This window comes from Oenanthe melanoleuca, chromosome 3 (assembly GCF_029582105.1).
Source record: "Oenanthe melanoleuca isolate GR-GAL-2019-014 chromosome 3, OMel1.0, whole genome shotgun sequence".
NCBI lineage: Eukaryota > Metazoa > Chordata > Aves > Passeriformes > Muscicapidae > Oenanthe > Oenanthe melanoleuca.
The window spans coordinates 27,794,194-27,816,009 of NC_079336.1; the positions used below are offsets into that span (position 1 = coordinate 27,794,194).

The 21,816-nt window shown below is 42.5% G+C and overlaps 2 protein-coding genes across 3 annotated transcripts in view; one reads left to right on the forward strand and one right to left on the reverse strand.

Annotated features, from left to right (window-relative positions):
* SMAP1 (small ArfGAP 1) overlaps positions 1-2,624 on the forward strand; it is an 86,321-nt gene extending 83,697 nt beyond the window's left edge. For both annotated transcript variants that reach the window (XM_056486208.1, XM_056486209.1), the window contains one exon: positions 1,638-2,624. In XM_056486208.1, the coding sequence (XP_056342183.1) occupies positions 1,638-1,772 (135 nt within the window). In that variant the 3' untranslated portion in view covers positions 1,773-2,624. The remainder of the gene's footprint in view (positions 1-1,637) is intronic.
* On the reverse strand, positions 2,176-21,410 carry B3GAT2 (beta-1,3-glucuronyltransferase 2). Its single transcript, XM_056486210.1, has 4 exons — positions 20,844-21,410; positions 9,794-9,938; positions 3,232-3,380; positions 2,176-3,152 (listed from the first exon to the last, which is right to left on the reverse strand). Exons 1-4 carry the CDS (start codon positions 21,381-21,383, stop codon positions 3,066-3,068), a joined length of 921 nt encoding a protein of 306 aa, XP_056342185.1. The 5' UTR covers positions 21,384-21,410; the 3' UTR covers positions 2,176-3,065.
* Positions 21,411-21,816: the final 406 nt, after the last annotated feature.

A 21,816-nucleotide genomic window follows, 5' to 3' on the forward strand; every position in this document is an offset into this window, starting at 1 on the left:
TTCTCTTGGAGTTCAGCATGGATGATAGCAACTATTTTTTTCATGCTATTGTTTGCGTTATGATAACCATATAATAATTCCATGCTGCTTAGTAATCCAGGAAGAGAACCTTAGTGACTGACTTAAATTGGATGATAAGAATTTACTGTTCTGCTCCATCTTATGCTGTGAACATTTATGAAGGTAAACATCATTTGCTACATGGATAAAACAGCCCCTGTTTGAAAATACAAGCTGTCATTCTGCTTTGAAAAATAATTCTTAAAGGTGAGAATTTCAAAATGTCAGATCAAAAAACCTGTGGATATACTGGTGGCAGTCTTTTCCTAGGTAGCTAGCTTTGAAAAGACCTTACCAGCTTTGAAATTAAAATCTTGCCTCTTATCAATTACATGCTAAAAGTTGGCTCCAAGAACAAGCTCTTCACATGTTCCTGTACCCCTTGCACATCAGATGTTGTCAGTATGATGACATTCCATGGTCTGCAGAACTCTGATCTAAACTCTGACTCCAGTTGAAAAGGGGAGAGCTTGCTTTACCAGACTAACATGTTTTATATAGTCTGCTGCTTAAGAATTCTGCCCCAGAAGAGATGAACCACTGGGTAAAGCATGTTTTCATCAGCTTTTTTTATACTTCCAAGTTCAGTGGTGGCTTGTTTTCTGCAGATACACAGTTCTGTGTGAAAATACGCAGAACTTAATTTGCACTAGTTTGCAATTTACTTAAATTTTTCACCAGTGTTTCAGTTTCATTTTGCAACCTGGTATTGTTTGCTCATGTTTAAGTGAACTCTGACTTTAACCTAGTGCTGCCTTTAGGTTGAATCAAATGTTACTTATCCAACATTTCTATTCATTGGCTCTGATTATTAATTGCTCCAAATGCTCTTTTGTTCTCAAACTCATTTTGACATCGAGCACTTAAAATTACAGTGACTAGATATTTGTAAAGACTACAAATAATTTTGCAACAACCCTGAAATGAATGTGCTGAATTTTGAATTCTTTCCCACCTTTAACTAGAAGTTAAATTCCTGTGAATTTAATTTCATGTGTATTATTTTACTCTTTTTTTTAAAGGAATTACAGTGTCTTGAGTAGATTTTTTAGCAAGAATGGTTAGATAATGCTCAAGTTTATAAATCCACATCATTCTTTGTTGATTTTCACCTAAATGGACAATTTCTGTAAAAATTGGTGTCGTCAAGATTATGAAGTCTCCAAAAAAATCTTGCTGGAAAAAAAAAATCTGGAGCTTCAAGGGCAGACAAGACTGTATTACTGTCTTTGGTGTTTCTTTATCGCAGTTGCTACAATTTTGTTTGTTAGCTTTAAAACTGTGAAAGCAAACTTTTATCAACCAGCCACACTGGCCACCTCCTTCTCATGCTGTCAGTTTTTGTGTGACACATATACCAAGTTCTGCAGCTCATCAAGTGATGTATGTTGGTAGTTGGAGGACACCAGAAAAGCTGGTAAAGTGAGAAAATGCTTTGAAACTTGGATGGAGTCCTTTTTATTTATTTAGGGAAATGTAACTGGGTGGCTGGTTGAAGGCAGGACTGCTTTTGGCTAGCAGCATGCTGTGTTTCAGTGCCAGTGCTAACCATGCTTGTGTGTGTGTGTGCCTTGCAGATGAATCAGCAAATGGCTGGAATGAACCTCAGCAGTTCCAGCAACGTGATGGGCTTTGGCCAGCCCCCCAGCACAGCTGCAGGATGGACTGGAAGCTCCTCTGGCCAGACTCTCAGCACACAACTGTGGAAATGAAAGTTGCAATAGAAATCTTTCCCCAAACAGCCACCTAACATTCCTTGTTCAAATACATTTACTTTTGCTGTTCCTTCCATGTACATATATATTCTTTTTCTTTTTCCCCAGCTGTTCAGATTAAGAATATAACTGACTGACCGTGTTGTGGTCTATATTGATTTAAATTTGATGTAGTGAAAAGCAGATCAAGAATATATTTATACATCATTGGAAGCATTTTCATACAATGCGTATGATTTCATAGACCATATTAAGAAGCTGCTTAACCACATACTGATTTTTTTCCCTCAAAATTCTAGATCAAATGTTTGCATATAAGGGATGTAGCTATCATGTTAGTAATATCCAAAAATATGAACCCCAACCCCCCCAAAAATTACCCAGTAATCCTGTAGAAGGTACTGTATGAACAAATGTTTAATCATATATAAATAGAATGTAAATGTATCACTGAGCAATGTTTTCTAGTGTATCAAACAAATTTTGTTTCATCATACATTTCACTGTGATGTTGTTATGGTGTGCATAACAGGGAATGTGGTTATTGAAAGAAAGATAAACCTGGATGTTACTGTAGTTCTACAAATCAATAGTTTATTCTTTTAAATATGAGCATTTGATGCATTTGAGTTTCCTGTGGTAAGGTCTCCAACCTGGCTCAGGAGGCAGGCGCACAGTGTTAAAGCTGAGAACTGACAGCACAATATGCATTCAAGGTAACTCAGTGTGAACAGATATATTTTGTCTTGCAGAGAGATCCAGGTTTATGACAGTGATTGTGTTTACATTTTATGGTGCCTCGTAATGATAAAATGTTATTTCCCTATATTAAAAGGATAAATCCGTAAATGATTGTGGGTTTTTTTATTTCATAATTGTATGACCTAATTGACCCCTGCTTTTAATGAAGTAAAACATGTTCAGTTTGGAGGATCCATTTGTACAGATATTTAGACCAACAGTTCGTGAGTTAAAATCAGTTTATAATTACACCATTAAGCTGGATAAATACAAAAAGTATATACATAAATAATGACTTTGAAAATACTCCATTGCAGCCATGTTTCTTTATGTGGAAACAGCGTTAAAACAAAGGTAAGTGTCAGTTTATTAAGCTGAGAGTTCAGAAATGCATGCAGACAAGTTAGAACAAAGCACACCCACTTGATTTGCTTATTAGAGTCTCTGAAAGCTTCTTTTTGTTTGCACAGAAATCTGTCAGGTCTCAGGCAGCAGCAGATGATTTTAGCTGTCTTTGTCCTGCCCTTGCCGAGGGACTGTCCCCCCACGTCATACCTCAATATTGACTGTGTCCAGGTGGTACTTTGGCTCGTTAGCTAGATTCACTTTCTCTGTTCGGGTGTGCCATACAAGAACCTAGAAAATAGCATGTGTGTCAGTAAAGTCATCTGCAGAGATGACACAAACGCTTTTCACAAAGTGTGGTGATCAGTACCTTTGTGCAGTTGTTTGCTTTTGGCTCCAGTTCCTCCACTGTTGTTATCTGTTTCAGAAAATCAGATTCTTGCATTCCTGGTTGAGAGCCACGACGCTTGAATACAGCTTTGGGATGCGACAGGATCACTTGGAGACTCACAGCAAATCCTTGGAAAGGGAAAAAGGTTGAGAAAGACCTTTAGGCCTTACATTTTTGTGCAGTTACACTTATGCCTAGAAATCTCCCATGTTCTTTTTAAAAATGTGTACATTTGATTATGTGGATAGACAGTAATTGGTAGGTTTGTACATCCTATATTGTATTGTTTTGTTTTGTTTTGCCCTTAAGATACAATCAGATTTTTTAAATTGCACCATATTTTCAACATGTTTAATGTATTTCCCATCATGTAGGTAATATGCTTTCTTGCCTGAAAAGTCAGGTATTGCTAAAATCTTGGGTTATTCTTCCTTTCTACTTTTAATTAAGAAATGAAACTCAATTATAAGTAAAACAAAATGTATGAAATTTACACTGTACAAACTGTTCTACAATACAAGGTGGGAGTTGGGAAAAAAGGTTAAAATATGTTACAACTGTGATATATAGATAGCTTTAGCCTGTAGATTTTTAACATCCTTGTTGAGGAAAGACAAGTCATACTAATGCTCTGCCTTGGGAATGGCTTTTAGCACCAGTGATCTGCCAGGCAGTCTCAGCTGGTCTGAGCCTGGCACAGCATAGCTCAAAGGATTTATTCAGTGTACACAGTTCTCTGCAGTTCTTTTCTCTACTAACATGCATCAGGTTCCTTGAAGGGAGACTGCAAACTGAGAAATCACTGGTTTGAACAAACTTGCCCTCTCTGAAGAAGCTCCCATGAATCTCTAATTTGCTATTTATAGAACTCTCCCATTTTCTTTCAGCAATCTCAGTCATATGTATGCTTCTTTAACTATGACTCAAAAACTACACTGACTTGTAAAGAAAAATTATATTTGTAACTAATTCCTTTTGTCTGATTGCCAAGCCTACCAAAGAAATCCTTTTTTCATTAGTTCAGAGTGGTTCCATCTGTCCCTTTATTACACAAGTAGTTTTGAATCAGTTCTGGAAAACTCCAAAAACATTTAATTCTAAAGCCAGTATTAAAATTTTATCAGTTTAAAATTGAGCATAACTTTCTGTAACTTAATGTAATTCTGACCCCTTTTTAGTAGAAATGTCTTCCTACTGTATTTTCCTTGAAAATATCTGTGACTTACGGGAGCCTTTTGAAGAGGAAAATACAAGGAAGTATTTATTACATCACATGTAAAGAAAGGCACACTGAAACCACTTTATCATGCTCTTGCTTGTAGGAAAGCAAAGGAAGACACCAGAAAGTTTGTTTTGTTTTCAATAAGGATTTGGAACCTTATGAAGACTACAGGTTGGATGTAAACTGAGGTCCCAGTTCACTGATGGACACAGGAAACTTACACATTATATATTTTATGTAGCTTTATGCATCCTGTCCTGCCTGAGGTAGGGAATAGGTGTCTGCATAGACAGGGCTTCCCCACACCCTGCAGTGCAGTCTTGCTTCTTACTGCTTGTAGCCTGGCATGATGGAGCATGAGGTGGGCTCTGTCCCATGCTCTTGGTAGCCAAGTGTAATCATTTGGGAAGAGCTGAGGGTGAGAGTTTAAACTCCCTCAGCTACAGACATGTACATGCCAGCTTGCTGCACCTCAAAAGGGGACCAGAGACTTAGTACTGATGAACAAAATGGTCTGCTTAGTGGATTTAGTTAGGCTTTGTTGGCCTTTTTTCTTCAAATGAAAAAAAGAAACAAACTATAAATTTTGGATGCAACTGGGCTTTAATAATTTTGAGCACAAAAAAGAAATAGTTCTTTTGCATGGGAAGGCATTTTTGAAACCCTGGTCAGCTGTGTGAGCTGCTCTTTGTTTTTAAATACATTTAAGATTCAAGCTGCCCATGCATAAAGAAGAAAATGAAGTAAACACCAAAATCAGTGTCCTAGATTTTAGTGCACAGGAAGAATCCTAAGCAGAAGAGACACAGATTTTCCGCTGTTTATCTTTGTGATGTAAGTGTGGCTCCCTGGGCCCATAGGCTATACTTATCCATACATTAATTTCTCATAATTCCTCTTGTTGCAAGGCTTGCTCCTCTGTTGAGAAAATTGGATTGAGTTCTCAGGGTGAATTTCTCCTACACACAGATGTTCAAGTGGGCCGTGGCCCCTCATGTGACACATGGCCCTGCTACCATGCTATTGCAAATTGTCATTTGAGGATGCTGTCAAAACTTAGCCATTAACTAAAAGTTAAATTATAAACAAAATGTTGCAGGTGACAAGCATGTGCACTGACTGGGCTGAGGTTTGTTTCTTTGGTCAGGGTCCAGGCAGTCTTTGTTTGTTAAAAGAATACAATAAAGCTGCAACTTGAAGAGATAAAATAATTCTAGGAGACTTATCTCCTGGCTCTCTAGTTTTTCAGTTGTGCTTTATAAAAGCTTTATTTTCATATGTATGACATTTTGTAAGATAGACCTGGGAAAAAAACACTTTCTAGTGACAACTTTAAGTTGACTTTATCAGATGTATCATTTTGGTGTCAGAAGAGACAGCTCAGGTTTTGACCTGATTGGCACTAATTATTTCTCTCAGTAGATAATGACCCTGTGGTAATAGATGAAAAGACACAGTTGTTTTGAATTCTATCACTAAACAAGGATTTATCTGGGATTACTGTCTCCAGTGTACCATAACTGAGCAGTGGTTACATGCACACAGTTATTGTACTTAGTCATTATTCCTCCAAGGTCATACTGGGCATAACTTCACCTGAAATGCCACAAGACAGTTTCATAGCTGGAATGTGAAGAGGTGTTTCGGGGATTTTTTGGTGTTTAATGCAAGATTGTAAATTAAATCTAATTGGCTAAATAGCCACCTAGATAGGAATTAATTTGTTGGAGGACAAGATACCTGGGAGACATGGCAGATATTGCATCTGTTCTTTCAATGTAAGCTGTTTCTGTTAATTCACAATTTGACTTGTGTTAGATCTATGGCTTCTGTTAAAAGGCAGAACTATTTTTCTTCATCCAGTTAAACTTGAGTCAGGGTTTAAAAGTTTGTTGCCATGGTTAATGCCATTGCTTCCTGGATGTTCTAGATAGGATAGAAGCTGAAGGCAAGCTGGAAACTTGAGTGTTTATCATTTCTGGAGTGTATAAATGCTAATGTTCAATGCTGATGTTGAAACAGATGTGCTGGTTTCCACATAGATAAAGGTCTTGCCTTTGGCTTGGGCTCTGTAGCTTTCAAGTTCTGTTCTCCCTGTGATCTACTTTTTGGGTTGCAATAAGGCAGAGATGTCTAATCAGGAGGTTTTGTAGTTAGGAACAAAGGCAACTGCTGACATTAATTTACCATGAAGCTTGGTTATAAACTCAATGTTTGAAATCATATTTATCCTTGGATGAGAGGGAAGGTTGGTGTTTGGGGGGGGGGGGTGTTGAGTGCTGGCTGCCATAGCCACTTAAAATTTTTTTGTTTGTGACTTCCAGCAGTGGCTCTCTCTCAGATTCAGTAAAAATATGCCATGTTTTGCAGTTCCATGAATAGACTACCATTTTGTTCAGGGAACCCTAAGAAAGATGAGATGTACTGAAAATCTCATGACTATAGCAAAATTTTTTTAAATTATAGTATAAATGGTGGATGCTCAGGCCCTAGCAGAGGTCCTAGGGCACAGTGGATGAGCTCTGGACCCCAAGTCCAAAATCTGCTGGCCTACAGACTTGAATTACAGTCACATATTAATCTCTATGACTGAAATAGCTCCTGGAGTGCTGATACAAGCATCTGCCTTCTTGAACAACCTTCACATTAGGAGAATTGCAATCTAACTTTTTTTCTTGAGTGATCCAAAATTCTGGCACTAGGAGCAGGCCAGAAGTAAAACAACATTTAATACAGAAGACTTGAAATCAGATCCATACTAAATAACACAGTGCCTACCTCAGTGTCACCTTTTTGCTTTCTACCTTCTCTCTCACCTTTCTTCCCTGAAGGTGGTAAGCGAGTCTGTGTCAAATTCTAGAACCCACCTCGATTAAGAACTGAAGCAAAACTCTGGAAATACCTCAACTAATTCATATGGTGTGTTGGTTGCTAGGCAAGAAGCAACACAGGTAACAGATACTTTGCTTTCTGAATCCAGTTTAGCATCGGAGGACAACAGTGTCAGACACAAATTTCTCAAGCTAAGTAACCAGTGTTTAATGGACTGACCTGATGTGATTGCCATGTGCAAGTGTGTTTCAAAGAATCTGGGGAGGTGGGCCAGCTGGAGTCTTTGAGCTGAGCCCCATGAAATCAGCAGGACCTGTCTCCTGTAATGTGAATTTGGCCTTGTATTTTGCTGTCTAGAACAAGAAGTTTATGTGCTTAAAGTCAAGGATGTGCTTCCTCTGAACAGCCACAAGTTAAATCAGACAAATTTAAGCCATCACTCTGTTCATACCCAGCCTCATGAGCAAATTCTTGTGAAAATCACTGTGAAAGATTGTTCACTAAACCAAAGAAAGCTCCTTACCCAGTGCACTGGGACATGAGCACAGAACATGAACAGCTGATAGGTCTCCATATCGGTATTACTGTATGCATCTATACTATTTGCATGGCAGTATTTTTAAAACAGATCCTTGATCTTCCTTATGTGTGGCATTCAGTATAACTTAAGTTGCTTGTCTTTGGGAAAATGGAAAAATGCCAGTGATGGACTACGGCACAGACTTAGGTTTGGTAGCAAGTCCCTGGAGGTGTGTTGGGAAGTCAGGAGAAAAGGGAGAGTGCAGGAAACTGCATGTTGACACACATCCTGTAGCCTGCTCAGACACCTATGGAGTTCTGGATTTGCAGTTCTGTTCTGTTTGTGTCCTGCCACTGTATTCCTGAGCGGAATGAAGAAGCAAATTTTACATCATTTTTAGCAGTCTACGCTGTGTCCATTTCTCTCCTTGCTGAAATCAAAAATGAAATTCAATTTCTTCAGTATTTCTTGAAGAGTAATAAAAGTTCTCTCACAAAGTAGTAACTCCTGGTGTGTGGTTGGGCACTAACTTCCTCTACTCTAAAAGTTTTGGGGTTTTTTTTGTCTCTATGACTTTCCCTTACATGATTTTGGTCAAACCACAAGCAAGTAATGCTCCTAATGGAGGAGCTGCTTTTCCCTCAGCCAGCATCTGTAAGGTAAACAGCTTCAGAACTTTCCATGTATATCTTCATGTCTGGGTTAGAGTCCCTTGGCTGATGTTGTGTAATGGCTTTCTGCCTGCTGCTAATGAATTATGAACCATGCTCTCACCTTTATAATGCCATCAGTAATCCCTTGTAGAGTACAATATCAATATGTATCTGCTAATCCACAGGGACTGTTAACCGCACAGCTGCAGTCCTTGACATGCTGCATGCTTTTGGGCATTGAATACCTGCTTCACCCCTGAGGAATGCCTTCATCTGAATACCCAAGTACTTATTTTTATGCCAGGTGGTACTATTGACTTGAAATGCCTCTACAGTGCAGAAAAATTCACCTGTAACCTTTTTGTCTTTGAGGTGTTAACAACTGTTAGTCCTGCTTTATTTACTCTTTTTAACCAGTTCACCTGCAAATATTGTACATATTTTTATCAGTCATTTCAGTTAATATAGAGTACTCTGTGAAGATGAGAAAAAAACTGTACATAGTCCTTTTCTCTCTCCCAAAACGTTAAGGGTACCAGAGTGAAAAAAAAAAAAAAAAAAAAAAAAAAAAAAAAAAAAAAAAAAAGAAGTGTCAATCCCATTCCTGCCCTTGTTTTCCTCCTGAGTACAGTCTAAGTGCAAATACCCTATCATTTTATCATTTGCTGGAAAACCAGCTTCTGCTATATCAGAGATTGGACCTGTGCACAGTGGTGATTCATGTGGCAGCTGTGAATGTATACAAAAGATTGACTAAGCATGGACTGTCAGCAAGACAGAGCTGTGTGGTGTGCAAACTTCACTGCAGAAGATTGATTAGATCCATTGAAGCTTTTCTGCCTTCATCTACCAAGCAACAGCTGTCAGTGATTTTTCCTCTAAGCCCAGTGTTTTAAACCATATCTATCTAAGGTTATCACTGTCATTCCAAATAACCAATGCAACGTGAATAATTTTGTAGCAGTTTACAACATGAGGTTTAAGAAGGTCTGCATTTATGCTGCCTGGTTTAGATTGATGACAAAATGACAGGCAGGGACTCCTTGCAAGAATTGCTAGGATGAACTAATTTACAATTAACTTGTTTCAGACAGACAATTCATACAACATAAAAGCCAAGTTGCCACATAAAAATAAAAACAAATTAAAGTAAGTTTAGATACCACCAAGCAGCAAATTTATTAGACAAGATGTACAAGCTTGGACTTGCAGGATAGTTAGTGCCAACGGGCTGCACACTCTGCCAGCACTTTGGAAGTTTAAGAAGCTGCTTAAATAGAGAAATGGAAACACTCTTGTATAAGCGGTCCTCACCTGCCATGTCAATAGCGAAGGGCCTGTCAGCTCTCCAGCCCGTGTACCAGCCGACCACCTTGCCGTTCTCCACGAGCGGGCGCTCGTAGCGCCGGCCGCCCACCAGCCCCACGGGCCACACCGACACCTTGCGCGTCGTCCGCATCTGCAAGAGGCAGCACAGCGTCACTCACAGCACGCTCCCAGCGGGCTCTTCCCTGGGGGCTGCTGGAAACACACGTGAGTCACCAACGAGGAACTCAAAGGCAATCCCAGTTTACAGATTGCAGCCCAAGAGCTGCATGTGCCCATCATTTTCCGTGAAATCTCCAGTTCTTCAGTCCACAGGCATCTCAATTCTGCTTTAAATACCCTATTCATAATATCTTTTATACCAAGAGATTTTAGAGCTGTGAAAAAACAGGGCTTTTTCTTGTTTGCTTAGGTTTTCAAAAACATAGTAGATCTTTTTTATCTGCAAGACTACAGCATTCTGGCAGCGGGCTTATGTCTATAGATTGCTGAGGTACTGTAGAAACCCAGTGATTGAAAATGTTATAATAATGATTAATGCACACTTCACTAGGACAAGTACAATTAGTTTGGGACTTGTTAAAAATGCATTGAATAGAGGAAATTATGACACACAACTCTTTCCTACCTGCAGCTGACCTGAGATGCAGTTCGACTCTATTACGGATTCATGAAAAAAGATTGCTAGGGCTAATTATTTTTGACTTCTGTATTTTCCCTTTAAAAGCTCTGCTAAATTTCTGAGAAGGACAAAAAGCAGGCCAGGCAGAATGCTTATTGTCACCAGCAGCAGTTTTTCCCAGTGGTTTAAATTAACTAAGTGCAAAACTGGAAATTTGATCCTTATCTAGCATAGAAGAAGCCATAGGTATGAAAAAATTACTGTAGCAAGTGTCTGTGACTGAAAGTCACTTTAAGAAGGGCATTGAGATGGTGGGGCATATCCAGAGATGGGCAGCAAAACTGAGGAAGGGTCTAGAAAATGAGTCCTATGAGGAGCAGCTGAGGGAGCTGGGGGTGTTTAGCCTGGAGGAAAGCAGGATACAACTGTCTGAAAGTAGGGTGAAGCCAGGTGGGGGTCAACCTCTTCTCCCAAGTAACATTAGGAAATAGCCACAGGCTGTAACAGAGAAGGTTCAGATTGGCAGGAAAAAATTCTTCACTGAAAGGTTTTTCAGCCATTGGAATGGGCTGCCCAGAGAAACGATGAAGTGACCATCCCTGGAAGTGTTCAATGACCTGGATATGGCACTTTGTGCTATGGTTTAATTGATGTGGTGTTCAGGCAAAAGCTGAACTCGATCCTGGAGGGCTTTTCTAACCATAAAGAAAGATTATGAGTCTGATTCAGTGACTTCAGCTAACTGGTTCAGTGGTCCATTTTCTTCAGTAAACAGGAGATCATATGACACAAATCTTGACACACTGCTCCCCGTGGGAAAATCAGACAGTCTGGTGTGAGAACTCGAGCAAGCAAGTGCACCAACACAGCGACTTGCACAACTTAAACTCACTGGTTCAAAAGCCACTGTTTTAACTGCTGTGCTTTAAATATGGTTCTATTTAAACAAGTATTAAACTATTTCAGTGTAATGTGGGCTTAGTTTGATCTATTCTAAAAACAGTCTCATCTTTTATTGTAATTGAAACTTATTCCTTGGGGAAAGGTTATTCCTTTTTCCTTCCAAGCACTGCTCTCAGCAAAAACAAACACAGTTTTACATATTTGTAACTGCAGTCCCCTATCGATGGATGCTGAAGTAAAAGACAACCTTGGTTAAATATTAAACACTTCCCTCTTTCTCTGCCAAGGTGAAAGATTTATCATGCATATCATCAAGACTCAAAGGAGTTGCAGCAGAAAAAACAAAGACGTCACATCAGTGTGGTTCACATTTCTAAGCTAGAAACATAAGCAGATTCTTAGAACTTTCACATAAAGTATAAAATACATATTTAAAAACCCACAAAAATGTAGACACATAGAAGAGTGACGTGCAACTTCTCTCCCTCCAATTATTTGTATATCTTCAGATTTGTTTATCAAAAATTCCTCTCTTCCCTGCCAATAACTGTTGCAGCAAGCTAGAACAGCTCACACAGTAGCAGTAGCCCATAGCACACAAGAGGAGGTATGTATTCAGCTGGCAATACAGGGAATTCTTGTGTTAAGGATTCTGTCCAAGCCATTGCCTGGTTAATTAGCAGTGAGAGATTGCCATGAAGGTTATTGATAAACATATTTACCTGCAACTGTTCTCCCTGCTTAGGTTTAGCTTTCCAATCTCTCCCACTCCTCTGTGTAGGAAATGCAGAGTTAGTGATTAGCTATTTGGATATGGACCTCAAACCTCATGGAGATCTTTTAGCTCAGGTTTTAATGACACATCTCTTTTGCTTATTTTGCTAACAGCATATTTATATCAACATCCAAACATACCAGACATGGACACAGGGAATCATTCTGTTGGGCATGTCTACACAGCACCATCAAGCTACATTCACCCAACTGTGCTACACCAGTAAATACCACAGGACAAACAGACATGGTGCCATTAATACTGCCTGGAGGGTGTGGATACCTGAACAAGTTATTGGTGTTCAGAATTGCAGTACTTTGGCCATCCTGTGCCAACTGTCTGTACCTAAACTCAAAATGCCATAGGGCAAGAGCAGGCACACTCTGACTGCCAAAGAGTGGCCAGAGCACAGTGCACCCATGCCCTGCCTGTGTGCACAGTAAAAGTTTGGGCAGCTGTACAGCAAAATGAGCCAGGTTACACAGGACTTCTGAACTGGGTCAATAGTGGCCTCAGCACCTACACTGGCAGAACCAGGTGGATTTCCATTAATATTCTGCAATACACAGTGTGTTGGAGAGCCTTATCAATGAAAAGCATCTCACCTCGTAAAATCAGCATGAAATGACCCAAGAATTTTTAAATTAATAATCTTGGGTCAGTCTCAGTGTCTGTGAGTAATATCAGTAAAGCCACCCCACATCAGAAGCAAGTAATTCCTTCCAGAGCTCCTGCTTTTGTCCTTGGGTGACTTTATTCTCACAGGTTACATTTTTGAAGAGTGAAATAAGCAGGTGTCAAGAATACAGCAATTCCTTTAAGTAAAAGCTGAAAGAACACATCTAGCCCGGTATTTATGCTAATTCTGAAATTCCTCACAGCCTTGGGAAATGCTAGGCAGATGAAAGTTGGAATATTTCTTTTAATCTTTTGAGAATAGCATTACTGCAGTTAACATACTGATATGTGAAGGCTGTATTTATGTTTGATGGGGAAAAAGCTATTATTTGGATTAAAAGGCCAGCTTGCACCTGGAATTTTATGCTGTTAATCATCAGTACACAAAAAAGTGATTCAAAAATGTGTTAATTCTGAATAGCTTTAGTTCCATGGGTTAAACAACTGCCAAAAATGCTAGGACTTACAAAATGACTCTTCTATCTGTGATAGTAATGACAACGGTAACACAAGCTGTGTTAACACTCAGCATTTTAAGTCCTGGTAGCTTACATGAATGGTATTCATCTTACTTACACTTCACTCTCTGCAAGTTAAGCATCTGCTCTGTCCTAGTTAGACTTCTGTAGTTAAGGAGCAGAGATAGGACCCCACTGGCAGGATTCATCCTGCCTGGCTTGGACAGCTCTCTTAAGGTAGAAATGCTTTTGTTCTCGATTTACTTTTTGAAAGGGGGTCTTGGGCATAGGAGGAGACTGATGTACTGGGTTGGGGAGATGGTAGAACAAACCTGAATGAAGTAGGAGGGAGAGGAGAATTGGGAAGGAGTGGGCAAGGAAGTGACAGGAGCGATGAGTAACAATTGACCAAAGAAATGCCAGTGCGGTAACGGGCATACAACAGTAAATACAGTGACAGCAGAGTAATCACCGAAGAATAGCAAGCAAAATGCAGGAAATGGAGCTGAGCAATAAAAGACATGATAAAAGCATTGCTAAATTTAGCATCTCATTAGTCAATCAAGAAAAGCTGCTTAATGGGATGCGCTGGACTGATGGATAGGGAAGATACCAAGCCAGTAACAAAATAAAAAAGCCCAAGGGGAATGAAGGCAAATGACAGAGGAAAGGAAACGTGGCTGTACTTCCTACAGTGAGAAGGCTTCCAGACTGGAGCAACCATCCTGATGTTTTTGCAGCATGATGTCAAAAAAGCTCTCTGCAAGGGCAAACCTGCTGCCACACCTTGAGAGCTTTTTTTTCCCCATCATTTCAACCCCTGTGTGATTTGTGATTTGTCCTGGTCAGGTTACAGGTTCACATTCAAACTCACCATCCTGTCTCACACCCCTGCCCATCACAGTGGTACTCCAGCAGATTTTTATGCAAAATTTCGGTTTATTTTTACCAAAGTCAGGATCTAGAGCTCCTTCACTACCATCACACAAAATTCTATGGGTTAAAGCATAAGCACAGCTAGGTTCCCGTCAGTTCTCACACAGTTCTCTGCATTACTCACAGGCCATTTAAAGCCAAATCCTGCTTCAACAAAACTTATGTGAGAGCACTATGGCTCAGCCAGGCAGCACAGGAGCAATGCTGTGCCTGTTTACTGAGGCTTTGGATGGAGCTCCTGCCCCCACTCACCATCACTCCAAAGGAGGTGCCGAGGCAAAGAAAACCTGTGCCAGTGGCTTTTGTGCTTCAGGGACTGGGATGCTTAGGGGTTAGGAACTGCAAAAGGCAAGTTTGTTGTTGGCAAATTTGACTGTGAAGGGTATTCTCCATGGGAACATTTGTAGATGGGATCTACAAGTCAAAAAAATTGTCATTCATTGATGCAGCTTCCTCTGCAGCTCTCACTGAAGGTGATCTGCCTCACCATCCGTCCTGCTAGAAAGCTTTCTTTCCAAGCATCTGCTTCTGCTGATTTGTACACAATCTACATTGCAGAGGGAGGATAGATTAATTCCCCCTTTTCTCCAGCAACATTTTATATAAAAGGTACAATGATTAATGTTTCTAAATTTTACCAGCACAAATGTCAGTATTGCTTCCCTGCAGAAGAAAAATGTACCAAATTTAACTAAAGCATTTAGCAGCCAATTTCTGTGGATTGGGACAACTTCCAAAAGACTTGTTACTCATTTTACTTCTGGGCCCTTCTGTTTACTAGTTGTCTCATTCTACTCTGTATCATTCTACTGGGTTGGGCTCGTGGTTCCTCTGAAGAGCTGCTGACCCTGTGTAATTAATTTCACAGTAACAGTATCACTTTCACAGGTAAGGCTGCTGCTGCCAATGCAGAAACAGAGAGTACTTGGTAACCAAGCACAGGCCTGTTTCAAAGAGCCTTTTTTTTTTTTTTTTTTTTTTTTTCTCACTGTTTCCTCTAATTTTTAAGCTATTTCATTCTCTGCCAGTCTTTTCTAATCCAGCCTCTTTAGCATAGGTATTACATGTCTATGTGGAAGAAAAATGTCAGTGTGCATTTAAAATCTGTCATGTACTCCTAAATCATTTATATATTAGAAAGGTATTTAATGCACTGCTAACTCATATTTGGTTCACTTTCTAGTCTGAAGAAAATAACTAATGACTGCCAGCTAATATTTAATTCTGTCTAGAATGACGAATGTTATTTTTAAGACTATTATAAAAAAACCTGATTTTTCCAAACAGGTCCAAGAGATGCAACAAAAGATTTTCATGTTATCAAATATAAAGAGACTCACTTATACTACTTTTAATTCTTTTGCATAAATATATCCATTTAAAAAAACACAGAAGGTAGCTTAATACAGTGTTTAAAGATTAGGACAGTTATGTAAGTGTTATTGAAGGAACACTAACCCTTCCCTAGTCAAAGCTGGAATAAATAGTGAATATTCTCCTCTTCAATAATACATTTTTTGAGTTCCCCTCAAAATATTTTATAAAAGATGATCACAGGAAAACTGAAACCTGTGTGACATGCAATGCCTGCAAGTATTTATCTTCTATTTTTAATAACAAGGAATTATTTTTGTAGGGTACTGAAATGGCTGTTAAAAGCCATTAGAATATCTGCCACCTCCATACACACGTTTTGATAGAGAAGGGCAGGGACACAAGAAAATTCTTTCAGTCCCAATCTGTGGCTCTTTGAATCTTAAGCTACCTGTAAAGACTACCTCATCTTAGGAAGAGCAGGATGAGCTCTGTCCTCTCATACCTCCTTTCCAGCTTCAGCTCTGCCATCATATTCAGGCATTCTTCTGCAGGCAACAGCTGCAGCATATTGAATTCTGGTCCACAACTCAGTGGGCAAGGACTAACTGCTAAGCTACTGAAGTTTGCATTGGGTTTTTTTACCCCTTAGAAATGGCAATTAGGGCTGCGAGCTACTCTGAATTCAAGAGCAGTTGAGCTCAGAGTAAGGCTGTATCCACGTCACACCTTAGAGTGTGGATTTCTCTATGGAGACCCAGTCTGCAAATCCTCTCCTTGCTCTCAGACAAGACAGTGGAACGTGCCACACTTGCATGCTCTGGGCACCCAGCAAACATTGCTGTGAAATTCTGGATATTGATGACCAGAGGCCTGGGGGTGGCAGGGAGGGAGAACATCATTTTAGATATGAGCATTTTGATTTCAAATGTATCTCAGTTAATGTGTCTGAACAAAACACAAGCAAAAGTGGCAGAAATAACCTAGACAAGAATCTCTAAAACTCAGTGCATTTTTGAACACAACAGGCTCACTTTCAGACAGATACTGAAGACCTTTGCTCCTCTTCTTGTACTCATGCTGCTCAGCCCTCACCTTCAAAGGCTTCAGAGCAGTCTGAAATCAATGGCAGAGACAATCTCCAACACTAGTTCCTCCAATTTGTATACATATCCAAACATGGACATGGAAGTGATGGCCTTTGGACAACTACTCAAAATATGGAAAGATCAGAGAAAATGCCTGAGACGTAAAAACACAGGAATTCTGTGAAGAGTTAAGGGAAGTAGAACTTCTTCTATCTTCAGTTTCCAGTGCTTAGGTTAATCCTGTTTTTAAAATCTCTCTATGAAGGTGGAATGCCAGTATTATCTAAGGTCTTTTCCTCTGGAAGTTTAAAAATGTAAAATCAGCAGTTGCTAGGCATCAGTCACAATATTACAATAAGTTGCATTCAAGAATAAGATGAAGCACAAATGCACCAGAAACTCTAAGAGTCACTCCAAAATGAACGGCCTGTGGTAAAAAATAGAAGCTATGGTGAGTCATGTAGAAACATTTGTAAAACATCTTAAATATAATAGTTGGAATTTCAGCCTTCTCAGTGGCTTTTTTACGAATGCAGGCTGACTTTTAACTCAACAGGTATTTTTGGAAAGCAGACTTGTTTTTGATGGAGAGATGCACAAGGACACCTCCAGATGAACAGATCATACCTGAGCAGAAAATACATAAAGTATTTCTGAGATCTGGATCCCAAAATAATAAATGACAAAATACAATATGCCAGAACTACAAGCATTGAAGCAAAAGCATGATTTTTCACCTGACCACCTCTGCAGTCTCAAGTAGAAAGTGTTCAGATTGACTTAAAAGCCACACCTCTACTCCTGGTAATATTTCTTCACCATTCATCATCATGCAGCCCCATTTACTACTCTAAAGAATTTCAACCACAGGTTGGTTCCATCCCTGCAGCCTTTAACAGAAGGTGAACCTTTCCTAACAAAATGCTAAACTGAGCCAATGCTGTAGCAGCAGAAAGGCAAACCAGGCTTGCCACCTTATTCTAGAAAGGACAACTAAAACTGTTTAGATCCTGCCCAGTTTGACTTTGGGGAGTTTCACCAGTTAAAAGCTGACCTACCCATTCACATGCCATCGTATGTCTTACGAAAAAAGATTATTTTAAACAGCACCCAAGGGCTCCAGAAGGTGATGTTTTCCAGACTACTCTAAGCTGGAGCATTTTTTCCTGATTTCCATGAAATAAACTGGTCTACTGAGCCCAGCTCATTCCACATCAAATAAAAAGTACTCATTCCTATAAGCACTGAGCAGAAGTACTTTGGACAGAGATTAGAATTTCTTCATCAGAAGCTCTCAGAAGTACCCCATGGCATTCCATGTCAAAGCATGCTCCTTTTTGACCTCGTGGTTTATACACTACAACTCACAGCACAGCCTTTCCTGATCTTGCTTTGTTAAAAAGCTCCATCTCCTGTAAGGACACCAGGGAAACCCACAGCAAAAGAGCTGCCTTAAACACAATCCTTCACGACGTGCATTTCCCTTGCTCGCCTTCTGCTTGTTGGACCTCTGAGCAAAACACATCCCTAAGGCAAATGTTCCTCTCATGCTGGCTTTACAGCCCTGTCTAGCCTTGGTTCCCACCTCCCCAAGGCCTCACTGCTGCTACTGAGGCAGCTTTGACTCAGCAATAAGCCATGACAAAGGGGACAGACCTGCTACCTCATAAACCAGCAAATGTACACACCTGCCTGCACACAGTGCTAGGAAGAGAATTCAGAGCTCCTGCCTCATCCTCCGACATTTAAACTACTCCCTGCTAGTGAGAATACAGTTCATCAAACCTTCTTTGGGAAAGCAACCGTTGGTCTGGAGAATTGTTCCTGGCAGGGCAACAAACTGAAAAAACTCCCTCTCAGGTATAGTTGCCACAATTTTCAGAACAGGAATTACTACCAGATTTTATCTGCAAACAATGCATCCTGAAGCTGTTCTCTTAATGCTTGAAGAAGACAAGTATAATTTACACTCATAAATCAATTAGTTCCTGAAGGAGAGATCAAGATTTACCACAGAGCTGTCAAGCCAGCATCCATGAATACATAGATTTTCCTTTATCAAGTCAAAAAGAAGCCAGCCCTCTAGCAGTGTCTTGACTGAAAAGCCAGGCTCCTGGCTCACTCTAAATGTAACCTCCCACACGTAAATGCACATCCCGCCGGCAGAGCCTGCCAATGGACTTCCGTTCACTTGGCGAGGTCGGCAAGGCATTCCCCGTGGAACCACCAGCGGCATCCCAGAGACCCTGCCAGCAGCTCCTTAGTGACCCCAAAAAACAGTCACAGGAACTTGCAGCAGCAGTAACTGCTGGAGCAAAAACTCCTTCTCTGCTCCTGTAACTGAGCTTTCCAAGCTCCCCATTTCTTAGGGAAAACTCATTCGTGCATGTGTGTCTGCCTGCGTACACCAGGCTCAGAACAAACAGCTCCTTCCCAGCAGCTGAACGCAGGGGAAAGGGGAGCCTTAGGGCTGCAGAGGCTCATGCTGGAGGTTACAATTCTTTTTAGCAAGAGGAAACACAGGTTGCCTGTTGTGCTTGCAATATTCAAGGTTAACCCTTCAGACAGCTCTATCCTTTCACTTTCCTGCCTTTCCTAGCTAGTTAGAGAGGTAATTTGTACCTTTCTGTTTCATAATTCACAGCAATTAGTAGAATAATAATAGAAATTTTAAAAGAATAAACATGACCAAATGTGCTTTTTTTTTTTCAATAGCTGTGGAGCACTCAATAGAAACGCCAGCCAATACTGCTCCTTTAGCTTGTCCCTAATGTTAGCACTCAACAACAAAAAACAAAAAAACCCCAAACAAACAGTAGATATTTGTCTCCAAATATCTTTTGTCCCTTATTACTCATTGTGTCGAACTGTATTTTCTGTTTCAATTAACAGACTCTCTAAGATTCGGTCAAATTAGCCTTATTTCTACAAATACACATGAGCACTCCCATAACATCAAAGATGCGTAAGCGAAATTATTCTGCATTATAATGCACTGAGCACAGCTTTGAGAATTTTAAAAAATCAATTGCAACAAAGGTTTAGCCTCTAGGCAAAGGTCCTTAAATTAGCAGCTTCAATGCTGAATGCCAAGTGGGCAAAAGAAGTAGGGCATGGCTGCTGAATGGGGACCCTGCACCTGCCCACACGCTGGAAATGGAAAGGGATGCATTACGAACTTAAACACAAACGAACCTAAGCATTTCTGAACCAGCTTTCTCTAGGGAATTGCACGTGCTTCGCGTTTCTGTGTATCACGTTCCCGTTAACTCGCTGACTGTGAAGCAGGCGAGGAGGAGCACGGCTCGGCAGCCAGGGCAGGGGATGGGTGTTCACCTCGAGCTGCAGCTCTGCCCACGGGCAGGACACAGAGAGCAGCATGTCCGGGGTCCTGTGCTGCCAACTTACTTTCCTGTTTTACTCCCTCATTTCCCTGCCAAGGTTACTTTCCTAGCTGTCACAGAAGATGTACGTGATCTTTTTCTACTGTTTTATGTCCACTTATTAAACACCCTCCTTCCTGCCAGGGGGAACCCAGAAAGAAAGCTGGATACCCTCTCCCCGAGCGCTTGCCAGTTCCCACCAGAATGAAACAAAGCCCTTCACCAAGGCGAGGCAATGAAGACAAAACCAGGTCCCTTCACAAAAGAGACTCCTGAAAGGCGCTCAGTCTTTACACAAACGATTTGTGCTTTTAAGAGCGAAAGGCTTCAAAAAGGCAACTCCACGTGAAGAAGCCGGCTCTGGCTTAATTCATTAGCGCCAAGTAAAAAACTGTGAAGGATGGCGACTCCTGATGCGAGTTTGCCCTACAGGGAGAGGGATGCAGCCTGAAAAAACAAACTAAAGAGCACTTTCCAACCCAATTTTAACAAAAACACAGGATCCCTTACATAAACATTAAACTTGCCTCGCTCAGCAGCAAAGTGAGAAAACAGTAGTAAAAAGTTGGGAGAGTATGGAGAGGAGAGACAAGAACCGTAAAATCAAGGGAGCGGCGGTCACACAGAGGCAGCCCCGGGGAGCCCAGGTGAGGGACGGGAGGGGAGCGCGCTTGGCTCCCCCGCACCCGGAGTTTTTGGATAAGGTCACAGAGCGCGGCGCAAAGCGGGGATGGGGCACAGCCCCGAGGGAGCCTGAGGAGGGGGAGCGGCAGGAGCCGGGGGGAGGCGGGAGCGGCGGGGAGCGAGGATGGGGACGCGGCGGGCCGCGCGGGGAGCGGCGGAGCGCGGCGGCCGAGCGCACCCCCCCGCCCCGCACGCACCTCCTGGAACAGCTCCAGGCTGTAGGTGTTGTCGTCGTCGGCGAAGAAGAGCACCCCGGGCTGGGGGGGCGGCAGGTGCTGGTGCCGCTGCCGCAGCCAGGCCAGGCCGGCGTTGCGCTGCTCGGTGGCGCGGGGCAGCCCCGGGCGCTTGTAGCGGCGCGGCGTGGGGACGTGCAGGTGCGTGCAGGGCAGCCCCGCGCCCGCCACGAAGCGGGTCACCAGCTCGCTGCGCGCCGCCGCGTCCTCCACCAGGATCCAGTGGAGCCGCGACACCTGCCGGAAGGTGTTGGCCAGGCGGGTGAGCTCGGCCTTCTGCACCGGGCGGCTGTAGGTGGGCGTGATGGCATAGATGGTGGGCAGCGCGGCCTCGGGCCGCCGCCGCGGGGCGGGCGGCCGCGCCCCGCCGCTACCGCCCTCGGCCCCGCCGCGGGGGGACAGCGCTGGCAGCGGCGCCCGGCTGCTGTCGATGTCCAGCACGATGATAACGATCAGCACCCAGGGCAGCAGCAGGAGGAAGCGGCTGAAGAGCAGGGACTTCATGCTGCCCCCGGCGCCCTCCCGCCGCGCCGCCGCTCAGCGCCGCCCCATAGACGGGCGCGGCGGGGCTGCCCCACGGCGCTGCTCCGCGGGCAGCCCGGCGGCGAGGGCGGCGGCCGGGGCGGGCGCCGGGCGCTCCCTCCCTCCCTCTCTCTCTCCCTTCCTCCCTCCCGCGGGTCGGGAGCCCCGCGGTGCCTGCGGCAGCCCGGCGGGGCACCTGCCGGCCCCGCTCCCGCCGCTCCTCTATTCCGCCAGCGGCCGCCCTTCCTCCTCCTCTTCCTCCTCCCGCTTCACCCTCAGCATCCCCGGACCGGGGCTCGGCGGGGGCTCTGGGGAGACGCTGCTTCTCCTGCGCTTCCCCGGGCGGCTCTGGCGGTGCGCGGGGGCGGGGAGGGGAGGGCGGGGAGGCGGAGGGAGGGTCCCCGCGGGCGGGGGC